Genomic DNA, 25,321 nt, shown 5'->3' with positions numbered 1-25,321 from the left:
GAAAGGGGATACATTATTAATTCAATGTTACCTGTGTGAGTAATATGACTGACTGCAGCAAGAGTCAGCAAGAGCTGTGTAATTCTGTACTGGATGTGACTAAACATTCCTTGTTAACCCTCGGTACGTTCACTTTACAGGAATGTGGAAACCTTGCCACATTTCTGTGTATTTTCACTGCTATTGCTAGACATTCTTTCCATAAATTACATGTTCTGGATACAAAAATGATGAACATGAATGGCAAAAGTTAGATTACTGACTTCAACTGTTCTGCATCTCACTGCGGCAAGCAACACCACAGATGGTGGAGAGGCATAACAATGAACAGAACAGAAGGTGCAACTAAGCTCATTCTACATTTGCTTGTTGCTGTAGTAGTTGCCCTGTAAACAGCTACATGTCACTCACTTCATTATTCTCATTCTGGTATAAAATTCAAATCTCAACATACCTGCAGTTCTCACCCCATTACACCCTTTTGTCATGCACCAGCTTCACAGTCCAACTAGTTATTTTCAATTCTATCCTAGCTCACCCATAACTTCCTATATTCCTTCCTCACGGTCTGCATTCTCCACTTTCCTCCTGGTTCTATTTCCTTAGCATTACTCTTAGTCAAAAATAGATGACATGTTGCACATGTGGCACATTTGCTTATTTTTCCTAATGTTTATTGTGACAGTCTCAGCAACAAAAGTGTCACAAATGATTACTAGTTGTGATCAATTTTTGTTCATATTCAGATCTGGTTAAACACTAGTCGATCAAAACTTTGTAATACTTTGTGACAATTTGCAGCTGCAACCATTAATATAAATATTTTTAATTTCTTGTAGTACTCCCCTATCTTGATGCCTGTATTCGTCATAAGAATTCAGCTATTTTCCTGTGTATATGAACACATTCCAAATTTTCTCGTTTTCTTGTCATTATTGTTATTTTATGTGTTTATTTATTTATTTTTCTTTCATCCAGGCATTGGCTCAAATGGTACAGGATTTGTCATCATAATAAAAGAAAATAATAGAAGTATTAGTTTTTCTGCCTGACCTATTGATAAATGAGAACAACATACATTGGTAGCTGCAGCCTGGAGCTATATGTTGCTAGCTGCTGTGTGCAACACCACTCAAAGTGGCACTGCATGTAACTAGGGCCTGTTTTCAAAAAAGTGGAAAGAACTGTGATGCTGCCACAGGTGTTGGCATTACTTAAGTCAAGAAAGTCGATTCAGGTTGCAGTGTAGGATGAAGGGTGCATATTACCAGTTACTCCGCAGTCGTGAAATCAGAAATACCTGCTCAGCAATTTCAGTCTTGATTCATTGAGAATTTCATACAATGGTTGTTGCAAGTGACTCGGGCTGGAACCCTTCAACCCACAGCAGTTGAGAGTATTGTTGTGACAATGACAATAGATGCTCCACACTGCAATGCATTGCAGCACAGTGATCATGATCATTCTGCAATAACACTGTATCAAATGCTGACATGGCATGGCAGCTGAGTGCTTGACATGCATGCCATTAGTGTCAGATGCTTATGAGTGAAACCATGGCACTGTGCAGCAATGTGGTGGCACTCAGAACTCAGGACCTCTGCAAAAGATGCAGCATCAGTGGAGAGAGGACATGAGTTTTTTGTAGAAGAGCATGTGTGCTCTGGACAGGCAGTAGCTATGGAGTGGGTCAGGAGTGAGGCTCTGAAACAGAGGCCCTCAGGTGACACCCAGTTGAAGACAACATAGTGCTAGCTGTGAGCTGTGAATATTTATGATAAAATTGCACAGCTTTTTTATGACTGGCCCTACCTCTATTTACGTAGGGACTGAGGAAGCACAGTGTCAGGTTGAGACTGGAGGTAATTCAGCTAGCTACTGTGGTGGACTGAGCCCTTGCACCATGCCACTCCAGCAATATTCTGGCCTTGACAAAGGAATTCCACAGGAAACTAACAGGCACATCTGGCCACAGGTTGTGAAGTCTGTTTGGAGGGGTATTGGCACAACACGCTTTCTCCCTCTAGAAGATTCGGTCTATCAAATCTGAGGCTGATGCTAAAATTGTGAATAGCTTAAACATTACATAGTACACTTTAAATTTTTTCACTTCTCACACTGTCAGCATTCCTATTGGTCCAATCCAGCTCGCATCACATGGAGACAGGTACACTCAGGTCTGTATACAGAAGACCCAGAGGTGATCTGCTCAGTCTGGACACAGAGTCCAGTTTGGTGGATGATTCTCTACCAAAGACAAAGACACTACAAGTGAGAACCCAGTTTACAATAGAACCTGAACTTGAGATTCCTACCACTAGGACTTGATATCTACTGTGAAACTTCTGAATATGTTGAAATATTTATTCTATGCTAATGTACCACTTCCGTGCAGCTGTAAGCTCATTCAGGGAGCTGAATAAGGTGGGATCCAAGATAATTTTCAGAAGATGTTGTTTTCAATGTGTATGCTTTGAAAGGTTTGTCAGGTAGATGAAGTAGTGGGTATGCTAGATTCAGAGCCCTAGTGCCTTTTATTGTTACCGGAAGTCAAAAAAGTCAGTCCTGAGATGTCACTGTCCATACCATTTTAGTAGCAGCATGTTGCCCACGGCTGTAAATGTTCCGTCTCTTCAGGCTGCCCTCTATTATAACAATTCCTGATAAATATAACTGGATCACATACAGTGTTTATCCATTGATGCCTTGTCCTTGAAAATAGTTGTATGGCAAGGATGTCTCATGGGAATTCCTCCATAACTGTGCATCCTAGGAATAGCTTCATCAAACATTTCTCCGTGACAGTTTGGATCAACCTGGATGGTTCTCTTTGCCATTGCTGCAGCTTGTCTACTGACAACTTAATAATCAAGCCTTGCTTTCTTTCAGTCCTTACCTTAAAATGAACTGGGTTCAAGATCACTGCACGCCAGAACCATCCAATTGCTACATTCTCTTCACTGCTACAGTACATGCCAGCTGTGCATTAAGTTCATTCTCCATAAGCTACCGGAATCTACCACCTGAAAATACTTGTAACTACATTCCATTTACACTACACAACAAAATAAGCAAAAGGCATCATCCGTCACATATAGTCTATCACAAAACTAAAAAAAAAAACCTCCAGATTGGTACACTAATAAGACAAAGAAACAGTACTCAAAGAATAAGTACACACAACTTACATCGGATACTCCACACATCCCCATGCTTCATGTCTTCATGCAATCTCATGAAAAATATGAATAAAAACAAAACCTTTCAGAAAATAAATGCGAGTAATGAAACCTACTAAAATCCGTATTACTCTATAATTTGAATATAATAGAGGGAAACGTTCCACGTGGGAAAAATAAATTTAAAAAGAAAGATGATGAGACTTACCAAACAAAAGCGCTGGCAGGTCGATAGACACACAGACAAACACAAACATACACACAAAATCTAGCTTTCGCAACCAATGGTTGCCTCGTCAGGAAAGAGGGAAGGAGAGGGAAAGACAAAAGGATTTGGGTTTTAAGGGAGAGGGTAAGGAGTCATTCCAATCCCGGGAGCGGAAAGACTTACCTTAGGGGGAAAAAAGGAGGGAAAAAAGGACAGGTATACACTCGCACACACACACATATCCATCCTCATATACACAGACACAAGCCTTTACAAATGTCTGCTTGTGTCTGTGTATATGAGGATGGATATGTGTGTGTGTGCGAGTGTATACCTGTCCTTTTTTCCCTCCTTTTTTCCCCCTAAGGTAAGTCTTTCCGCTCCCGGGATTGGAATGACTCCTTACCCTCTCCCTTAAAACCCAAATCCTTTTGTCTTTCCCTCTCCTTCCCTCTTTCCTGACGAGGCAACCATTGGTTGCGAAAGCTAGATTTTGTGTGTATGTTTGTGTTTGTCTGTGTGTCTATCGACCTGCCAGCGCTTTTGTTTGGTAAGTCTCATCATCTTTCTTTTTAAATTTACTCTATAATTTTTATGACAGCCTAACCCTCCACCTTAGCGTGTATGGTAATGTGTAGGGAGTTTGTATGGACAATGCTTGTCCTACCTCCTGTGTTGCCTTCTTCTCACCAACTCCTACCCCTTTTTTAGAACTGGAGCCAGTACTGGTAGTGAAGAGACCAATGTGATATGTGATATGTGATTTATTCATATCATTACGTACAATTTTCGAATCATTTGATATGATGTACAGGAGACATGTCAAAGTTTACAAAAGAAATTTTTTTCTCTTTTTTAAGAGAAATACAAAAGTTTGCATTATATTTTACATTTCTAAGTTACAGCTACACATGTACATAAAATAATACATGTAATACAATCACTGTGTTCAGACTGTGAAGCTCCCCTCAATGAATTCATCGACAGATTAATAACACTTTTTCCACCAGAAGAGTAAAGAGCAATCTTTTCATTGAATCAAGCTCCATCGTAAATATATTACTGCCTTTTATTTTGTTGAAAATTTTTAACCCCATATACTCTGGCGTTTGGGCATAAAGTTTTAAACGATTTGTTGGAAGTTTGAAGTTATCTCTGTGGTGAGTGCTGTAGTTGTGGTCAAAATGGAAAGTGTCTAGTGTATGCTAATTTTTATATAGGAACACCACCACCTCATATATGTAAAGTGAGGGGATAGATAGTATTTTTAAATTTTTTAACAGTGGTCGACAGGATTCCCATTTTTTTTTGCAACGCACATGTTTCTAATTACTTTCTTTTGTAATACTAGGAGCCTAGTGACATTTGCTGAATTTCCCCAGAAGATTATGCCATAACGAATAACTGACTCAAAGTAGCCCATGTGCCCATGACTATAACATGGGTAGATGGTTGTAGCTTTATATTCACTGGTGAGGTCATTTAAAGTATTTAATATGAACCTTGATACTGTGTGAGGAATTTGTCTGTCTTTCCTTGTGGAGCATATGGACTTCTACTACTCACTATTCAGTTAGCTTTGCATTCTGTTGCCCCATTCGCCCCTGCCATCCCAATTCAGTATCAACTGTCAGTCGACGATCAGTGGTGACATCGTCTGGGCATATACTACTTCATATGAGGACAGAACTTAGAATTCTAAGCTGCAGCTATATCCAGCAACAGTGTATCCAAATTCTTGTGATGGCTATTTACATAGTGGCTTAACATTTTTGCTGTTATCCGATGCACTCACTCTGTTATTCCAATTGCTTGTAGATGCAGTGTGCTTGCTCTTAACTTCCAAATAGACGACACAGGTGTTTCATCAGTTCAGATATAAAATAGGTGCCCTGATGTGGAAATAACATTTCTTGAACACCTAACTTTAACAACCAATTATTAACCATTGCCTGTGCCACTGTGTCGCCTTGCTGATTCAGGATAACCACCATTCCAACGTAGCATGAGAAATGGTCTATTACTGTCAGCACATAGTGATACCCCTACTGGTATTTGTAAAAAAAGGATGTAGGATGTTCATACCAATAATTGCAAATGGCTTACTAGCCTTTGGTAATCTTTGCAGTAGAATATGTTGAAGGTTCAGTTCAGCGCACTGTGCACACAGTGTACAGTTCCTCACATTTTGTTCCACATTCTGTTTATGTGTACACCACCAGCACTGTTCAGCTATGTGCCATTCTGTGGTTCTATGACCCCTCATTGTATTGTATTGTATGGAAACGGAGACTTAGAAACAATGGAGAGGCTTTGTCCCCACCGTAGTCCTCAGTGGTACACAACCCAACAGCAGGCTACAGCAGTCCACTCACCCCACCGCCACTCCATAGCTCCACACCGAACCCAGGGTTATTGTGCGGTTCGGCCCCCAGTGGACACCACCCCCCTCCCCCCCTTCCCCGGGGAACATCTCACTCCAGATGAGCATAACCCCATTGTTTGCGTGGTAGAGTAATTATGCTGTACGCATACGTGTACGTGGAGAAAGTGTTTGCACAGCAATTGCAGATGTAGTGTAACTGAGGCGGAATAAGGGGAGCCAACCCACATTTGCTGAGGCAGATGGAAAACCACCTTAAAAAGGATCCACAGACTGGCCGGCACACCGGACCTCGACACTAATCCACTGGGCAGATTCATGCCGAAGACCGGTTTGCCTTCCCGCCCGGAAAGCAGTGCATTAGACCGCACAGCTAAACGGGTGGACATGACCCCCATACTCTGATAACATGTGATCATGTGCTTGTTTCAATACTTCCTCCTGCATCATGGCTAGAACTAAAATATGTGGTCCAAGTTTTGTTATCTTGCACAATATACCATAATGCATGGAGTGACCTGCTCTCTGTAATACACCAAACTTCTTACTGAAGCCATCTGCAGTCCCTTGATTCTTGCAAAGGTTTATAACTTACTTCAAAATTGAATTTGCTTATCTTCAGTGCTCAGCATATTAGTTAGTCTGCTAGATGGATACTTTATCTCAATAACCATTTAATGCCACATGGTTCATTATAACTTTAAATTTCTTATCATACAAATCACATTGGAAGTGTCTCATCATAAAGGAGGCCCAGTATTTCCTTCTCCGTGGTACAATAATTTCTCTCTGCTTCATTCACAGACATAGTCAGATGTTCCAACCCATCTACTTCTTGACTTAATGTGTAGCCAAGGGTATGGCTGCTAGCGTCAGAAGACAATTTTAACTTTTTCATAATTGGGAAGAACCAGCGGCAGACTAGTTGTCAGTAGTTCTCTGTGTCTCAAATGGTTGTTCATACTCGGACGCCTGCTGGAATTCTACACACTTTTTCAACTAGTGAGTGAAAGACAATGCTAATTATCAAATTTTGAGATGAATTTCCTATAGCAATTTGCTAATCCTAAAAAGACTGTAACCTCCTTCTGAGGTGTTGGAAAATCTTGTATGATCTTCATTAACCTAGGATCCGTTCATACTCCTTGATGACCAATAACATATCCTAAATATAGTAACATAAACTGACATTTCTCTGTATTTAGTGTCTGTTGTGTTGTGCATAATCTCTTAACAGTTCCCTTAACCACAGAACATGCTCCTCCACATTCTTCCCAAAAACAGTTTCGTCGTGCAAATAACCATATAGTGCTTGGTTTCAACCCTCATGAAATTATGTTCAACAAGTGTTGACACGTGACCCGCATATTTTTGAACTGGCAGTCCCCTGATTACAGTTCCTTGAGATACTTTGGCCTGGGCATATTCTTTTTGCCATGGGTGTCCTGCTTGTTGATTATAAATCACAGGCATCCAGTGGACCGATGAATAAATTGCACTTCTGGAGGTTAAATTTGAGACTTGCATCAGTTAATCAAGAAAACAAAAGTTGCAAGTTCCAAAGACGCTCACTGGTGGACAGCCCTGTAATTATGTCATTCAAATAATTGCAGCACAAAGAAATGTCCTGTACCAGTTGTTACAAATAATGCTGGAATACTGCCGGGGCACTGGAAATACCAAATGGTAGCTGGTTATACAGGTAGAGACCAAAGGGGGTGTTAAGTACCAACAGTTTTTGAGGATTCTGGCTGTAATGGTAAGTGCAAGTGCACTTGTGGCAAGTCAACATTAGTGTAACGGTAACCTTTTTCAAACTGGAAAACAGATCTTCTGAGTGTGAAATTGGAAAAATATCTACAATGACTGCAGCTAAATAGCTTTAAAGTCACCACATAATTGGAGAGCCATCTGCCTTCTTTATTGTTATGAAGGAAGAAGCTCCTTTGGTCGAGGAGACTGGGATAATTGCATCAACGTCCTCCAACCTATCCAATTCTGCTTTGATTACATCCCACAGGAAATGCAGAACCAGGCACATCTTCAAGAAGTGAGGCATGGACCCTGGTTTTAAATGAATTTTTACTCCTGCAGCTGTAGCCCACCCTAAGCCAGGAGTGAACAGAACCAAATATGAGGCAATTAATGCTTCAGTGCCCTGAAATGTAATCTCTGTGGACACCAAATGCACGTTTTCCAAAATGGAGAAACCGAACTGTTTTAATGCATCTAACCCAAACAGTTTTTTCTGCATTACCAGAAGTAATGACTAAGAATGAGAGTTTCCTTGAAACATTTTTATAACAGACTTCTGTAGCAAAAGCACCTTTCACCTGTATGTCACGGCCACTATATACAGTCACTCTCCTATGAAATAGTTGGAGCGAAGGGGACCGTAACACAACAGAGGTAGTACTATTTGTCATAGAAGATGGTACATTGGTATCCACCCTAAAGAGCCTCTTATCGATTCACTAATCGCATTAATAACAATTTGGCAGGCTTACCTGTTTCCAGATGAGTTAATGTTTCAGTAGACTGCACTACTTCATTTGGTGAACTTCGATGAGGTCCATCAGAGGAGGAAATGGTAGAGCAAGACTTCGCATTGTGCCTATACTGCCTTGTGGTGGGCGACTGATGCACACTTTTAATGTGATCTTTAATGCCGTAAAAGACACAGGTAGCTAACTGTGGGGGTAATGGGAGTGAGGAATCCAGTGAAAACACTGAGAACAAGAAAGTAGCACTGATTGAAGTTCTGTTTAGATAGAGAACTTGGAACATTCTTGAAAATTGAACTAAAAGAGAGAGTACGTCCAGAAACACTTGAAGTATTGCTGGTGTGGGCATGTACTTCTAGCCTGTTGTGTTGAGGGGAAGGACATCAGTGCGACATAACGTGGTTACTGGAGTGGCCTAAGTGCACCCTGGATTTCCTGTTGTGCTTGTGGAAAGTGTGACACTGCTGACAGAGCCTCCCACCAGCTGTTGGTTTCGTGCATGAGTTTGGAAATCTGAGCTGTTTTAAGTGCTTCATCTATGAAAGCACCAGAATGCCGGTGTATGGCTTGACTGCGGTGCCACCAGTAGTGAGGCTTGTAAGTAAGGGTTTATCTCGGACAGCTCAATGTCACTGCCACTGCCAGTTACAGTAGTCCACAAATGCTTACTCATCATCCTGTGCTTGCCCAAAAAAGGAGAAATTAGCTTAGTGGCACTAGCATCTAGGATGAATACTGATGAACTGGACAAGGGCCTGTCACTGTTCAGTACATCCAGCTACCTATGCAAGTTTATGTAATGCAGTGACGCGGTGGGCAGATGAAAGTCTGTTGTGGCAGAGTGTGTGTGTACAATGGACAACCTGTGGCTTGGCAGTGGGTGAGGAGTTAGGTGCATTGGTGTTCAGACTTCAAACTGGAGACTCCTGCCCTGGAGATACAGAGTTAAATTGGTGTCATCCTGAAGATGGACCCAGTTGGATCGTAGTAGTTAAAGTTCCGGTGGCATTAGGTCTAGGAGTGGTCCATAGATCACCAGCTAGTAGAAGTAGCAGCTGGATGTAGTTGACACAGTGACCCACAACTGGCCATTTGCTGGCATGGAGTATGTAGCAATCTAAGACAAGATATTGCTAGATCTGAGCTGCAGTTTTTGCTGTAAATTTCCCTACTTTATGACCAGGCCCCGCCTCTGGTTACATAGGGACCGAGGCAGTGCAGCAACAGGCCAAGGTGTTAGCTAATTCATCTCACTGACGTCTTGTGCTATGCCACCTCAGCAGTATTTTGGCCCCAGCACCAGAATTTTACCTGTCCTGCCTGGCCATGGGCTGTAAAGTCTGCTGAAAGGGGTGTTGGTGTAACTATATTTTCATTCTGAGGAGAGATGAGAGGACATCTCATTTCAGGATTAGACTTCAGAGAATCACAGCCCTAGTGGAGCAGTCTGTTTAGTATACTGAGTAATGATGTGGGATTTTTCTGGCTACCTTGAAAGCAGAAGACATGTTGATCAAATAGAGGAGGAGATGTGACATATTAGTTGGTGTTTGTGGGTATGAAGTTGTTATGAAGAGGAAATAGGGTAAACTGTATGTATTTACTTGATCAGAACATAGCACAGTAAGATTAACAGAGAACCCATTAATTTAAAAAAAATATTGCTGCTTTAGAATAGTAAGATTAACAGCAAACCTATTAATTAAAAAAAATGTTGCTGCTGTGGAATTAACACTCTATAATTACAGTTTATCTTCCATTCTTAATACAGGACTACACCGATATTTCTTATAAAACTTCAACTACCTCTATGTCGTAGGAACACAGGCCTATTTACAATAAGTGTAGCTGCTTGTTATGCAGCTTATAGGAATCTTCAATTGTTGGATCTGCATAATTGGATAAATTATAGACTGATTGTCTAAAGGATTTTCTTAGTGAGTCTCTGCATTTTGTCTATGTTAGATTGGCATTTGTTGAGACTTTCTATACATAATACAAAGCCTCTCTCTGAACCCAGACTTACTTACTTTACACTGTAATCTCACCACTTACTTTTTCTTTATGAGTACTTCCTTTGTCTTAGTTCCATTGCACCAGAGGATAAAATAAAGATACCCAAAATAATCCATCACTCTTATCTTGCAGTCAAGAAAGTCAGAGGAATAGATCTAGCGATTATATGACAATATCAGGTAGGTTTAAGGAAAAAATAAAGAAAAGGTTGTGCAGCACTTGAAGCTATGTAGCTAATGAATGACTTTAATGAGAGAAACAGAAACCATTCAATTCTGTTTTATGGGTTAGCAGTGTTGCCTTACGAACTACTTTTGTGTACTAATGTTTCTGTTGTAATCTGATAAGCGAGAAGTAGCTGTTGTGCAGAGTCTCTGCTGGTCTGTAAAGGTGAAATGAATACGAGCTGAAATTAATGTTTATTTCTTCTCTTTGTTCTTAGACAGAAATGATGGTTGAATTAAGCTCCTCACTTGATGAAGGGAAAGAAGAAATACATCCAAAACATCAAAGATCATGGAGGAAGAACTGTATGTTGTATATGGCATTTGTAAATGTGGGTTAGTATAAAAATTGGCTCATTTCAGATATTAAAATGTATATTTACCTAAAGACAAATTTATTTATTTGTGCTCATGACTGCACTTCATTCTGTACAAAAGCCAAAGTGTAGTAGGAACAGTAAATATATGTGAACTTTGCTTCATATATTGCTTCAGTATTATTGCTTTGCAGATTTGTTTTGTCAGTGTTATATTGTGGGAATAATGGGAACTAATGCATCAGATATAATCTGGGTCTTGTTCTACATCAACATTCATATTCTGCAAATGGCTGTGAAGTGCAAAGTAGAGGTTATATCTCATTGTCCCAGTTGTTATGGCTGTTACACCATTTTATCCATTTATGGAGTATGGGAAGAATCATTGCTTACATGCCTCAATGTGTTCTGTAGTAAGTTTAATCTTATCTTCACAATCCCTATGGGAGTGATATCCAGATATTGTAGTATACTGCTAGATTCATCACTTAGTTGGTTGTAAAAACTTTCTAGGCAGGTTTTCACAGGATAGTTTGTGTCTATCTTAAAGTGTCCGCCAGTTCAGTTTCTTCAACATCACTGTGACTCGGTCCCAAAGGTAAAACAAACCTGTGCTCATCTGTGCTGTGCCCTTTTATGTGTGCTTTAAATATCCCCTGTTAGTTGTATTTGATATGAGTTCTGAACAACAGAGGCAATATTCTAGGATGGGTTGCACAAGTGTTTTGTATGCAGTCTCCTTTGTAGACTGATTGCATCTTCCTAGTATTCTCCAATTAACTGTTGCCTGCCACCCGCTTTACCTACAGCTGAGCCTGTGAGATCATTTCATTTCATATCCCTACAGATTGTTACATGCAGGTATTTGTAGGAATTGCCTGATTCCATATGTAACTCACAGACACAATAGTCATAGGATAGTATGTTTTTTCATTTTGTGAAGTGCACGGTTTTACATTTCCTAACATCTAAAGCAAGTTGCCAACCTTTGAATGATTCTGAAATCTTGTCAAGATTTGACTAAATATTTATGCAGTTTCTAGTAGAGAGTACATTATTATAGATAACTGCATCATCTGTAAAAACTCTCAGGTTACTATTAATATTATCCACAAAGTCATTGATATACAACATGAACAGCAAGGGTCTCTACACACTTCCTTGGAACATACCTGAAGTTACTTCTGCGTCTATCAGTGACTCCCCATCCAAGATAACATGCTGCGTACTGCCTACCAGAAATCCGCAATCCAGTCACAAATTTCACTTGATATCCCATATGATCATACTTCAGATAATAAATGCAGGTATTGTACTGAGTCAAATGTTTTTTTGGAAATGGAGAAATACTGTGTGTACTGCGCTGCCTTCACCCATAACTTTTGGTATGTCATGTCTCGGAAGCCAAGCTGGTTGGTGTGGAGGAGGTCATTCTGTTACACAACTCACTATGGACGAGTACATAGTTCCACCAGGCGTATATTAAATTGCTTTATTCCATGCTCTCATTGTCAGTTGCATCTATAGCAACAGGTGTGGGTACATCATCCTTGACTTATCAAAAAATTGCGTGCTATGTGTATTTGTGCATAGCACAGTTGTCAGTGTTCATCATCTTGAAATGTGTAGCTACAAATCACACTTGCATATGCAGCTGACATGAACACGTAGTACACAAGGTACTGATTTGTCAGTTGCATGAGCAAGTGCGTGTAAGTGTGACTTTTACCTATCTGTTTCAAGATGATAAAAGTTGACAAAGTGCTATGCATAAATATGCATGGTGTGCAACATTTTGGTGTGACAAGGATGATACACCCACATCTGTTCCTATAGATGCACTTAAGAATGGGCTGTGCCTGAAACTACTTCTGCACAATAAAGTAATTTTATATATGGCCTTGTGGAACAATGTCCTCCTTTGAATTTATCAAGGCTGTGGTGCCCACTGAGATGACAATGATACCTCATTGTGTTTGAGCCCAGTATTTGTTCTAACATTCTACAACAAATGAATGTTGAGAATATTGAATGGTACTTTTGTGGGTCACTTCTGCTACTCTTTTTGTACAGTCTACAGGTGTGACTGCTTTCTGCAACTGGGGGGCACAGTTCATGTTAGGTGTATGTGTTGTGGATAATAGTCAACAGCTACAAATTGGGTATAGAATTTGATAGGAATTCCAACAGGATCTGGTGCTTTGTTCTATTTTAACAATTTCAATTGTTTCCTCACACCACTCATGCCAGTATCTATTTCCCCCATCTTTTCTGTGATAGGAAATTTAAATTGTAGCAGTACTCCTGGGTTTTTCACTGTAAAGCATCTTTTAAAAGTTGAGTTAAGAATTTCTGATTTTGCTTTGATAACATCAATTTCAATTCTTGACTCATCCCTGGAAGACTGGACACTAATTTTGGTAACACTAACATGGCCAGAATTTCTCTAGCCTTTGTGAGAGTGCTTTCAGCAATATTCTCCTACCGTAGTCACTGAAGGCTTTAGATGTTGCTGTCTTTATAGCCAAATGCATTTTGTACTTGTTGAGTTCACACAGCCTGACAAACTGGGGAACTTGCATTATAGTAACTCTCTTTGTTATAAACACTCAAAACAGAGGAAGTATGACAATTATGCTGCTGGATTGGGCCAGCAGAAGGTGCTATGCACATATTGTAGACCAGCAATTTTTTTGCTTGTTTGTGAATATTTTAAGCATAACTGGCCAATAAATTTACATGGAATGTGGTGTCAAAATTGTTTCCTGAAACGCCCTGGCAGTTAAAAAGTGTGTGCTGGACTGGATCACAAACCTTGTCTTTTGCCAGCTATGCTCTGAATGACTGAGCTATCCATGCAAGACACATGGTCCACCATCACAACTTTACTCCACTACTTCCTCTGCTCTACCTTTCAAAAATTCATGTTTGGGACACGAATGGGTGCTGCATGAAGTGACTGTGTTCGAAATTTGTGTGTGAGGAATTTCAAAGTGTTTGCTCAGTTGGTAAACTGGGCAATACAGAAATGTTCCTATTCAGCTCTGTGCTTTTTGTTTCAGTATAGAAACAATAATTGGCTCAAAGGAGCTCATGTATGTGAGCTAATTAACAATGGGACACTCCAAAGTTTGAATCCTCTGCAAATTAAATTTGTCTGTTTGTGACTGGTGCAAAATATGGAGACACATCTCAGTACTTTCAAGAGCAGAGCATTGCTCATTGTTGGAGGCATCATTCTAATGCAGTGGTACTGTATTCATTTAATTTGGTGAGTGCTACCATAACGTCACTGTGATTATGCTATAATCTTTATTGAGCTGCATCAGCTGATCAGTACAGGATGACCATTGTGGTGGGGTGTGCACCCCACCAGGTATGAGCCACTGTGCAGAGAACGCGTATCACTTGGCTTGTGTGAGAAGAAGGTATCTTATGTGTTTATGTGGGCATACTACTCTGTAGATTAGTCTCAGGCCAAAGAATTATGCAGTCAAAGTTAGTGATAAGTGATATCAAAGCTCATTGCAGTACCTTTTGCAAGATGCTGACGAGCTAATGAACCTTTCATTTGTTTTTGCAATCTGTTCTGGCTAGACTGATCAGGACACAGATTGATCCCTATAAATTCGGATACGTAATCAAATTTTTCACACAACAGATCACATAACAATAAGTGAAATGCACTGGTAAATGAGTTCTGAGTCCTGGTTCTTACAAAATCACTCAGGATTAATAACTGGATAATGTTATCTATCTACTGAATTGGTAATATGGATCCAGATTAACCCCAAATTTATTCACTTCTATTGATCTTGCAAACCAAAAGGAAGCTCACATATTGTGATTTACAAATATGAAAACAAGAAAAGGAAATATAAGCAGTGAACATCAGGATAATTTAATGGCATCTTAAATCTGCTTGACAGACCTGCAAGGATTGGATAAGGTTAGAGTGACAGTCATCTGAGTCCTCCTCTCAAATGCATAGTCACTGTTGGTCTGTAATAATTTCTCTGATTGTGCCAGGAAACGATTTATTGATTACACATGCAAATATCTAAATCTGCTCAGTCATGATGATCCCTCTACTGTAAGATATAACATCAAGTCACATTCCAGAATGAGATTTTCACTCTGCAGCGGAGTGTGCGCTGATATGAAACTTCCTGGCAGATTAAAACTGTGTGCCCGACTGAGACTCGAACTCTGGAACTTTGCCTTTCGTGGGCAAGTGCTCTACCATCTGAGCTACCGAAGCACGACTCACGCCCGGTACTCACAGCTTTACTTCTGCCAGTACCTCGTCTCCTACCTTCCAAACTTTACAGAAGCTCTCCTGCGAACCTTGCAGAACTAGCACTCCTGAAAGAAAGGATATTGCGGAGACATGGCTTAGCCACAGCCTGGGAGATTTTTCCAGAATGAGATTTTCACTCTTCAGCGGAGTGTGCGCTCATATGAAACTTCCTGGCAGATTAAAACTGTGTGCCATCCCCCAGGCTGTGGCTAAGCCATGTCTCCGCAATATCCTTTCTTTCAGGAGTGCTAGTTCTGCAAGGTTCGCAGGAGAGCTTCTGTAAAGTTTGGAAGGTAGGAGACGAGGTACTGGCAGAAGTAAAGCTGTGAGTACCGGGCGTGAGTCGTGCTTCGGTAACTCAGATGGAAGAGCACTTGCCCGCGAAAGGCAAAGTTCCCGAGTTCGAGTCTCGGTCGGGCACACAGTTTTAATCTGCCAGGAAGTTTCATCAAGTCACATTATCTAATGTAGTTTAAAAGAAAAGAAATGAAAGCACAAATCCAATATCTTCCCGCAAAACGTTCATGCAAAACATCCTCCCCCCCCCCCCCCCCCCCCCCCCCCCCTCCCCTCCCAATGAGAAAGCACAGCTGATGATTACCCAATGAAATTTTAAGAAATGGATCTCCGACCAACTGCCCGCCTCCCCCCCCCCCCCCCCCCCCCCTTTCCTGCTAGTAGATATTTTTTAAACCCTTTCAGAACCACTGGTTACAGCTGTGTACATTAACTTTACTGTGGTTTATCTGCAACAGAAGTAACCCCATTTACGCACTTTGTAATATTAAAAAGTGTTACCGCCTCACATGCATCATTAATCAAAATATCAACAATCAAATGTAGCCGTGTGAAGCAGCTTGTGAGTATCAGAATACACAGAAGTGTGTGTTTAGTTATATTCCACTGAACAACTTAACGTTAGTATTGTTATTTTGCATGGTACTTATTGAATTATCAGTTAATTTATTACAATGGTGAATATTTCAAAATTATTTTAGGCCATAAAAGAAGGCATGAGTACAAAGTATATTTTGAAAACAGTTACGTATATTTGTAAAAGTATTGCTTCTAATAACATTAAAAAAATCATCTAAGCATAAAAAAATTGCTTTCTCCAGAAAAAAATCAGATGAGGTGCTTTCCTGCATCAGGGGAGATAAACGGTTTCATGTGATCTTCCGTCCAGATGATGCTATTACTGCCCTCAAAAAATAGAAAAGCTTTGACAATAACTGCTACACAGGTTTCCCACCTGAAAAGCGCATTCTAGCTATCCTTTTCCCAGCATGACTCTCTCCAGCTTTTTCTGAAGGCTTCCAAGTGAAAAATGCACTGTCCAGTTGTTCTTTGAACAGAGATAATGGCTTGTAAAATAATTTGTTTTGCATTGACCTGACCCACTGCATTACTCCCAAACACAGTTCTTTTAAGAATTGGCCCCTGGAGACCAAGACTGCAATTGTAATTACTTGGAGTTGCACACAACAGTATAGTGTCGCGGTGCACGAAGCAGTGTGGCCACAGATTGTATCTGCTGATATGTGCTCAGGCTGCTGCCCTCTGCCTTGGTAGCTTCCCATTAGAGTTCATTCTGTCCCTAGGGAAGTACCGTATTTACTCGAATCCAAGCCGCACCTTAAAAATGAGACTCGAAATCAAGGAAAAAAAAAATTTCCCGAGTCTAAGCCGCACCTGAAGTTTGAGACTCGAAATTCAAGGGGAGAGAAAAAGTTTTAGGCCGCACCTACAAATCGAAACAAAGTTGGTCCATTCTAATATGAGACACAATTTAGTACGAATGAATGACGATACAGCTACAGTAGTTTGGTTCGAGTCGTAAGCTTAACAGTTAAGCTACACCAGGTAGCCATTGCTATGCGTCAGGCGCTCCGTCCGTATTTATACGGGTACCGGTACCCTTCCTTTTTCATGTGCTTCGTCTGGTTTGAATTGATTGCTTATTTTTCTTTGATATGATAAGTGCCGTTCTCTTTGTTATATGTGTTTACGTCACTCTAATCTAAAAATGCATTACTGTACTGTGTCATGCATTGTTTGTCGCATTCTGATAATGAGTGTTTACGGCCTGTCGCCGCTCGCGGCATGGCTTGCTTTTGTTCGCGCTACCGCCGCTTACAATTTAAAAAAAAAAGAGAGGAGTCGTCTCATTAGCGAAACAATGGCAAGAGACTGCTATTTGTTGTTACTTACACTGCTGCTTTCTTTGATAATGATCAACAAGAACCAAATAATAGAATGCGTATGATAGAAGATGTTCTGAACCGGAGTTTAGCGAAAATTTTTCTCCGTTTGAAAATCTTTGCAGACGCCTCTTTAGTACATTGCATACTGCACAGAAATTAGTCATCTTAGATTTAAAAATCTAGTCAATTGCCGTGCTTCATTTCTGGCTGTATTACTATTAGGCATAAGAATAATACGAATATAAACATGACATGATATGTATATTCTTCTGCGTTTGCTGTAGTCTCACTCTAGTTTCGTAGTTTATTAGGCAGACAGGTTTTAAATGAGATAGCAGCAAACACGAAAGAATACATGGCAAAATGTTTGTATTCGTATTATTCTTATGGTGAAGAGAATACTGCATGTGATTCACAATTCATGAAAGTTCCTATTAGCAACCATCTCTTCTCACAGGTAGGTAAAAATTCAGAATGTAGAGTTGGCCATTTTGACACAGTCTTGCAAGTCGGATTTTCGTAGTACATTGAAATGCTGCTACATTCGAAGATGAACAATACGGAATTTGTATTTACTTCGTTGGATAACGTATGAAAATGCAGTGGTCGAAACTCGGGACGGAGAAAAAAGCTCGTCTTCCACTTTTTTTTTTAAATTTATTTACTGACGCAGAGGTTTTGGCGCCAGTATTTATCTTTGTGCCTGCAAAGCATGCCTGTGTAGCGCTACATATATTAGACGGCAGAAGTTAGTTGTGGCGGCACCTACCAACATTTTTTCAGAATTTCCGCTTACTTTGCACTCGATTTTAAGCTGCAGGCAGTTTTTTGGATTACAAAAACCGGAAAAAAAGTGCGGCTTAGATTCGAGTAAATACGGTATTCGGCACCCACAAATGGCTTCCCACAGGGCCTGTTACGTGGCTCATCCATGTCTTCTTGGAGGTGTGCACTATATTAAGTAAAGAATGTGCAACTAAATAGTTAGGAGGAAAAATGAGATGGGTCTTAGCAGCTAGATCTTTGCAGTTCTCATCGTAACCCACGATAGCATCATACGGATTTATACACATTGGTGCATAAAAGGGAACTGTGAAAGTTATCAGCCCAACATTTATCTGCCATGTTTCAACTTCTGCCAGGTTTCAAAATGTATTTATTATTATAAAAACAGGAGAAAGAAGTTTTGAAAAGTTACACTATTTTACATTCATTTGGAACTTGGATGGATAGTCTGAGCCTTGAAATTTTGTAAAGTGGATGCACAGTGGAGTACTACTGATGAATGTTAAGACATTGTGATAGGCTACCACAGAAGCAAAGGAATGGGAAGAGGTATAACTCAACGCATCTGAGGTACACCACATCTGAATTACAGCCTGATGTTCTAACACACAGTGACATAAAGCACAGTGAGGTGCAGAACCTCAGGAAGAGGGGTAGATGAAGAAATCAATTTGTAAGAACTTGGAGTGAGTCGATTGAATTCACAGTATCATTTGACTCATCAATGTTCCACGTTTAGACTTAGTCACATAACAATAAGAACTTATTTTTCTGACCTCGTGAGGTGTTTGAAAAGCCAAAAATTTGAGGTATTGTACCAAGTTTATTCGTTTCATATACAGGGTTATTACAAATGATTGAAGTGATTTCACAGCTCTACAATAACTTTATTATTTGAGATATTTTCACAATGCTTTGCACACACATACAAAAACTCAAAAAGTTTTTTTAGGCATTCTCAAATGTTTGATATGTGCCCCTTTAGTGATTTGGCAGACATCAAGCTGATAATAAAGTTCCTCCCACACTCGGCGCAGCATGTCCCCATCAATGAGTTCGAAAGCATCGTTGATGCGAGCTCGCAGTTCTGGCACGTTTCTTGGTAGAGGAGGTTTAAACATTGAATCTTTCACATAACCCCACAGAAAGAAATCGCATGGGGTTAAGTCGGGAGAGCGTGGAGGCCATGACTCGAATTTCTGATCATGATCTCCACCACGACCGATCCATCGGTTTTCCAATCTCCTGTTTAAGAAATGCCGAACATCATGATGGAAGTGCGGTGGAGCACCATCCTGTTGAAAGATGAAGTCGGCGCTGTCGGTCTCCAGTTGTGGCATCAGCCACGCGTGAAACTTACCCGCACGTGTTCAACCGTTTCTTCACTCACTGCAGGCCGACCCGTTGATTTCCCCTTACAGCGGCATCCAGAAGCTTTAAACTGCGCATACCATTGCCAAATGGAGTTAGCAGTTGGTGGATCTTTGTTGAACTTCGTCCTGAAGTGTCGTTGCACTGTTATGACTGACTGATGTGAGTGCATTTCAAGCACGACATACGCTTTCTCAGCTCCTGTCGCCATTTTGTCTTACTGCGCTCTCGAGCGCTCTGGCGGCAGAAACCTGAAGTGCGGCTTCAGCCGAACAAAACTTTGAGTTTTTCTACATATCTGTAGTGTGCCATGATCATATGTCAATGAATGGGGCTACAGTGAATTTATGAAATCACTTCAATCATTTGTAATAGCCCTGTATAATAATATAAAAAAGCTGCTATAGGGAAAGTTGCTCTTCCATTTGTAAAAAATCATCAAAAATCCAAACAGGGTGCTAAGAAGGCCCAGTATTGGCACAGTGATTAAACTGACAAGAAAAGAGTGTGGATATTTAAAGGCTGTAAAGGGCTTTGTCCTACTGTTTGCCACAACAGGAGTATACGAAATCCCTTACTCATGTGGTCAAGTGTACCTAGGATTTGATAACAGGAGCACAAACACCTGGCTTAAAGAACACAAGTATTTATTTTTCGGGCAACTCAGATAAATTAACAGTAGCAGACCTTGCCCTGACACCAGGGTACACCCCAAATTCATTCTCTGATATACAGTTTTATTAATGTACAATGCTTAATCTGCTAGGTTGTACAGAGAGGTCACAGAAATTACAAAACAAAAATGACTTCAACAGAAAAGGAGGGGGACTAAAAATTGACAAGTTGTGAGAGTTAGTGCTAAATAAACTAAAGAGCACCAACTGTTCTGTAACATAAGCTCCATAACATATCAATGTGACTTTGCTATCTGTGGTGACCTTCAGATGACATCAGAATCGAGTTATTGCATGGTTTCGTATAAGCAGTTTGATTTTCTGAGATTGTTTGAGTTTGAAAATCAACCTAGAAGTTTTTATAGCTTCTGAGGATTTCTGCAGCATTAGGATACGAAATGTTAGGCAAAGAATATGTTTGGACCAGGACATAATGCCCAAGTAAGAAAAGTCACCAAGGATATTGTATATTTATTGTATATTTATTGGTCCTGTGAATCATACATTGTACAGGGGTACATAATGATATAGGACAAGTCAAATAATTTGCAATAAAGTTTAACAGAAAAACTGTTGTATGGTTTTCAGTATATAGCAATATAACTCTAACATACGAGAATAATATTTCACAAATACACAAATAAATTTTACATGCACACATTTCATACTTTCGGCCTTGATTACACACGCACGCGCACACACACACACACACACACACACACACACACACACACACAGATACATATATATATATATATATATATATATATATATATATATATATATATATATATATATATATATATATAATAGAGGGAAATATATATATATATATATATATATATATATATATAATAGAGGGAAACGTTCCACGTGGGAAAAATATATTTAAAAAGAATATATTTAAAAAGAAAGATGATGAGACTTACCAAACAAAAGCGCTGGCAGGTCGATAGACACACAAACAAACACACACACAAACATACACACAAATTTCTAGCTTTCGCAACCAACGGTTGCCTCGTCAGGAAAGAGGGAAGGAGAAGGAAAGACAAAAGGATATGGGTTTTAAGGGAGAGGGTAAGGAGTCATTCCAATCCCGGGAGTGGAAAGACTTACCTTAGGGGGAAAAAAGGACAGGTATACACTCGCACACACACACACACATATCCATCCGCATATACACAGACACGAGCAGACATTTGTAAAGGCAAAGAGTTTGGGCAGAGATGTCAGTCGGGACGGAAGTACAGAGGCAAAGATGTGTTGAAAGACAGGTGAGGTATGAGCGGCGGCAGATTGAAATTAGAAATTAGCGGAGATTGAGGCCTGGCGGATAGCGAGAAGAGAGGATATGCTGAAGGGCAAGTTCCCATCTCCGGAGTTCTGACAGGTTGGTGTTAGTGGGAAGTATCCAGATAACCCGGACGGTGTAACACTGTGCCAAGACGTGCTGGCCGTGCACCAAGGCATGTTTAGCCACAGGGTGATCCTCATTACCAACAAACACTGTCTGCCTGTGTCCATTCATGCGAATGGACAGTTTGTTGCTGGTCATTCCCACATAGAACGCTTCACAGTGTAGGCAGGTCAGTTGGTAAATCACGTGGGTGCTTTCACACGTGGCTCCGCCTTTGATCGTGTACACCTTCCGGGTTACAGGACTGGAATAGGTGGTGGTGGGAGGGTGCATGGGACAGGTTTTACACCGGGGGCGGTTACAGGGGTAGGAGCCAGAGGGTAGGGAAGGTGGTTTGGGGATTTCATAGGGATGAACTAAGAGGTTACGAAGGTTAGGTGGACGGCGGAAAGACACTCTTGGTGGAGTGGGGAGGATTTCATGAAGGATGGATCTCATTTCACGGCAGGATTTGAGGAAGTCGTATCCCTGCTGGAGAGCCACATTCAGAATCTGATCCAGTCCCGGAAAGTATCCTGTTACAAGTGGGGCACTTTTGGGGTTCTTCTGTGGAAGGTTCGGGTTTGAGGAGATGAGGAAGTGGCTCTGGTTATTTGCTTCTGTACCAGGTCGGGAGGGTAGTTACGGGATGCAAAAGCTGTTTTCAGGTTGTTGGTGTAATGCAAGGATTCCGGACTGGAGCAGATTCGTTTGCCACGAAGACCTAGGCTGTAGGGAAGGGACCATTTGATGTGGAATGGGTGGCAGGTTGATGGAGTCAGGTGAAAGGTTTTGTAGGGGGCCTAAGGTTCTGAGGATTCCTTGAAGCTCTGCCTGGACATCAGGAATGGGATTACCATGGCAAACTTTGTAAGTAGTGTTGTCTGAAAGCTGACGCAGTCCCTCAGCCACATACTCCCGACGATCAAGTACCACAGTCGTGGAACCCTTGTCCGCCGGAAGAATGACGATGGATTGGTCAGCCTTCAGATCACGGATAGCCTGGCCTTCAGCAGTGGTGATGTTGGGAGTAGGATTAAGGTTTTTTAAGAAGGATCTGACTCCATCAACCTCCTGACCCTACCAACACCCCGCACCCCTACCTTCTACCTTCTTCCCAAAATTCACAAACCCAATCATCCCAGCCGTCCCATTGTAGTTGGTTACCAAGCCCCCACAGAACGCATCTCTGCCTACGTAGATCAACACCTTCAACCCATTACATGCAGTCTCCCATCCTTCATCAAAGACACCAACCACTTTCTCAAACGCCTGGAATCCCTACCCAGTCTGTTACCCCCGGAAACTATCCTTGTAACCATTGATGCCACTTCCTTATACACAAATATTCCGCATGTCCAGGGCCTCGCTGCGATGGAGCACTTCCTTTCACGCCGATCACCTGCCGCCCTACCTAAAACCTCTTTCCTCATTACCTTCATCCTGACCCACAACTTCTTCACTTTTGAAGGCCAGACATACCAACAATTAAAGGGAACAGCCATGGGTACCAGGATGGCCCCCTCGTACGCCAACCTATTCATGGGTCGCTTAGAGGAAGCCTTCTTGTTTACCCAGGCCTGCCAACCCAAAGTTTGGTACAGATTTATTGATGACATTTTCATGATCTGGACTCACAGTGAAGAAGAACTCCAGAATTTCCTCTCCAACCTCAACTCCTTTGGTTCCATCAGATTCACCTGGTCCTACTCTAAATCCCATGCCACTTTCCTTGACGTTGACCTCCACCTGTCCAATGGCCATCTTCACACATCCGTCCACATCAAACCCACCAACAAGCAACAGTACCTCCATTATGACAGCTGCCACCCATTCCACATCAAACGGATCCTTTCCCTACAGCCTAGGTCTTCGTGGCAAACGAATCTGCTCCAGTCGGGAATCCTTGAACCATTACACAAACAACCTGAAAACAGCTTTTGCATCCCGTAACTACCCTCCCAACCTGGTACAGAAGCAAATAACCAGAGCCACTTCCTCATCTCCTCAAACCCGGAACCTTCCACAGAAGAACCCCAAAAGTGCCCCACTTGTGACAGGATACTTTCCGGGACTGGATCAGATTCTAAATGTGGCTCTCCAGCAGGGATACGACTTCCTCAAATCCTGCCCTGAAATGAGATCCATCCTTCATGAAATCCTCCCCACTCCACCAAGAGTGTCTTTCTGCCGTCCACCTAACCTTCGTAACCTCTTAGTTCATCCCTATGAAATCCCCAAACCACCTTCCCTACCCTCTGGCTCCTACCCCTGTAACCACCCCCGGTGTAAAACCTGTCCCATGCACCCTCCCACCACCACCTATTCCAGTCCTGTAACCCGGAAGGTGTACACGATCAAAGGCGGAGCCACGTGTGAAAGCACCCACGTGATTTACCAACTGACCTGCCTACACTGTGAAGCGTTCTATGTGGGAATGACCAGCAACAAACTGTCCATTCGCATGAATGGACACAGGCAGACAGTGTTTGTTGGTAATGAGGATCACCCTGTGGCTAAACATGCCTTGGTGCACCGCCAGCACATCTTGGCACAGTGTTACACCGTCCGGGTTATCTGGATACTTCCCACTAACACCAACCTGTCAGAACTCCGGAGATGGGAACTTGCCCTTCAGCATATCCTCTCTTCTCGCTATCCGCCAGGCCTCAATCTCCGCTAATTTCTAATTTCAATCTGCCGCCGCTCATACCTCACCTGTCTTTCAACACATCTTTGCCTCTGTACTTCCGTCCCGACTGACATCTCTGCCCAAACTCTTTGCCTTTACAAATGTCTGCTCGTGTCTGTGTATATGCGATGGATATGTGTGTGTGTGCGAGTGTATACCTGTCCTTTTTTCCCCCTAAGGTAAGTCTTTCCGCTCCCGGGATTGGAATGACTCCTTACCCTCTCCCTTAAAACCCATATCCTTTTGTCTTTCCTTCTCCTTCCCTCTTTCCTGACGAGGCAACCGTTGGTTGCGAAAGCTAGAATTTTGTGTGTATGTTTGTGTGTCTATCGACCTGCCAGCGCTTTTGTTTGGTAAGTCTCATCATCTTTCTTTTTAAATATGTTTTTCCCACGTGGAATGTTTCCCTCTATTTTTTTTTATATATATATATATATATATATATATATATATATATATATATATATATATATATATATATAAAAATAAAAAACAAAGATGATGTGACTTACCAAATGAAAGTGCTGGCAGGTCGACAGACACACAAACGAACACAAACATACACACAAAATTCAAGCTTTCGCAACAAACTGTTGCCTCATCAGGAAAGAGGGAAGGAGAGGGAAAGACGAAAGGATGTGGGTTTTAAGGGAGAGGGAAGGAGTCATTCTAGTCCCGGGAGCGGAAAGACTTACCTTATGGGGAAAAAAGGACGGGTATACACTCGCGCACACACACACATATCCATCCACACATATACAGACACAAGCAGACATATTTAAAGACAAAGAGTTTGGACACAGATCTCAGTCGAGGCTGAAGTGCAGAGGCAAAGATGTTGTTGAATGACAGGTGAGGTATGAGTGGCGGCAACTTGAAATTAGCGAAGATTGAGGCCTGGTGGATAACGGGAAGTGAGGATATATTGAAGAGCAAGTTCCCATCTCCGGAGTTCGGATAGGTTGGTGTTAGTAGGAAGTATCCAGATAACCCGGACGGTGTAACACTGCGCCAAGATGTGCTGGTCATGCACCAAGGCATGTTTAGCCACAGGGTGATCCTCA

At 41.4% G+C, this 25,321-nt stretch overlaps 1 protein-coding gene across 3 annotated transcripts in view; it reads left to right on the top strand.

Annotated features, from left to right (window-relative positions):
• Positions 1-25,321, top strand: part of LOC126187354 (palmitoyltransferase ZDHHC16) — a 104,129-nt gene that overhangs the window by 57,554 nt on the left and 21,254 nt on the right. For all 3 annotated transcript variants that reach the window (XM_049928381.1, XM_049928382.1, XM_049928383.1), the window contains exon 7: positions 10,733-10,850. In XM_049928381.1, coding sequence (XP_049784338.1) covers positions 10,733-10,850 — 118 coding nt within the window. The remainder of the gene's footprint in view (positions 1-10,732; positions 10,851-25,321) is intronic.

Source organism: Schistocerca cancellata, chromosome 5 (genome assembly GCF_023864275.1).
Source record: "Schistocerca cancellata isolate TAMUIC-IGC-003103 chromosome 5, iqSchCanc2.1, whole genome shotgun sequence".
NCBI lineage: Eukaryota > Metazoa > Arthropoda > Insecta > Orthoptera > Acrididae > Schistocerca > Schistocerca cancellata.
Note: the sequence above shows the minus strand (reverse complement) of the source record. Positions and strands in the feature narration are given on the sequence as shown.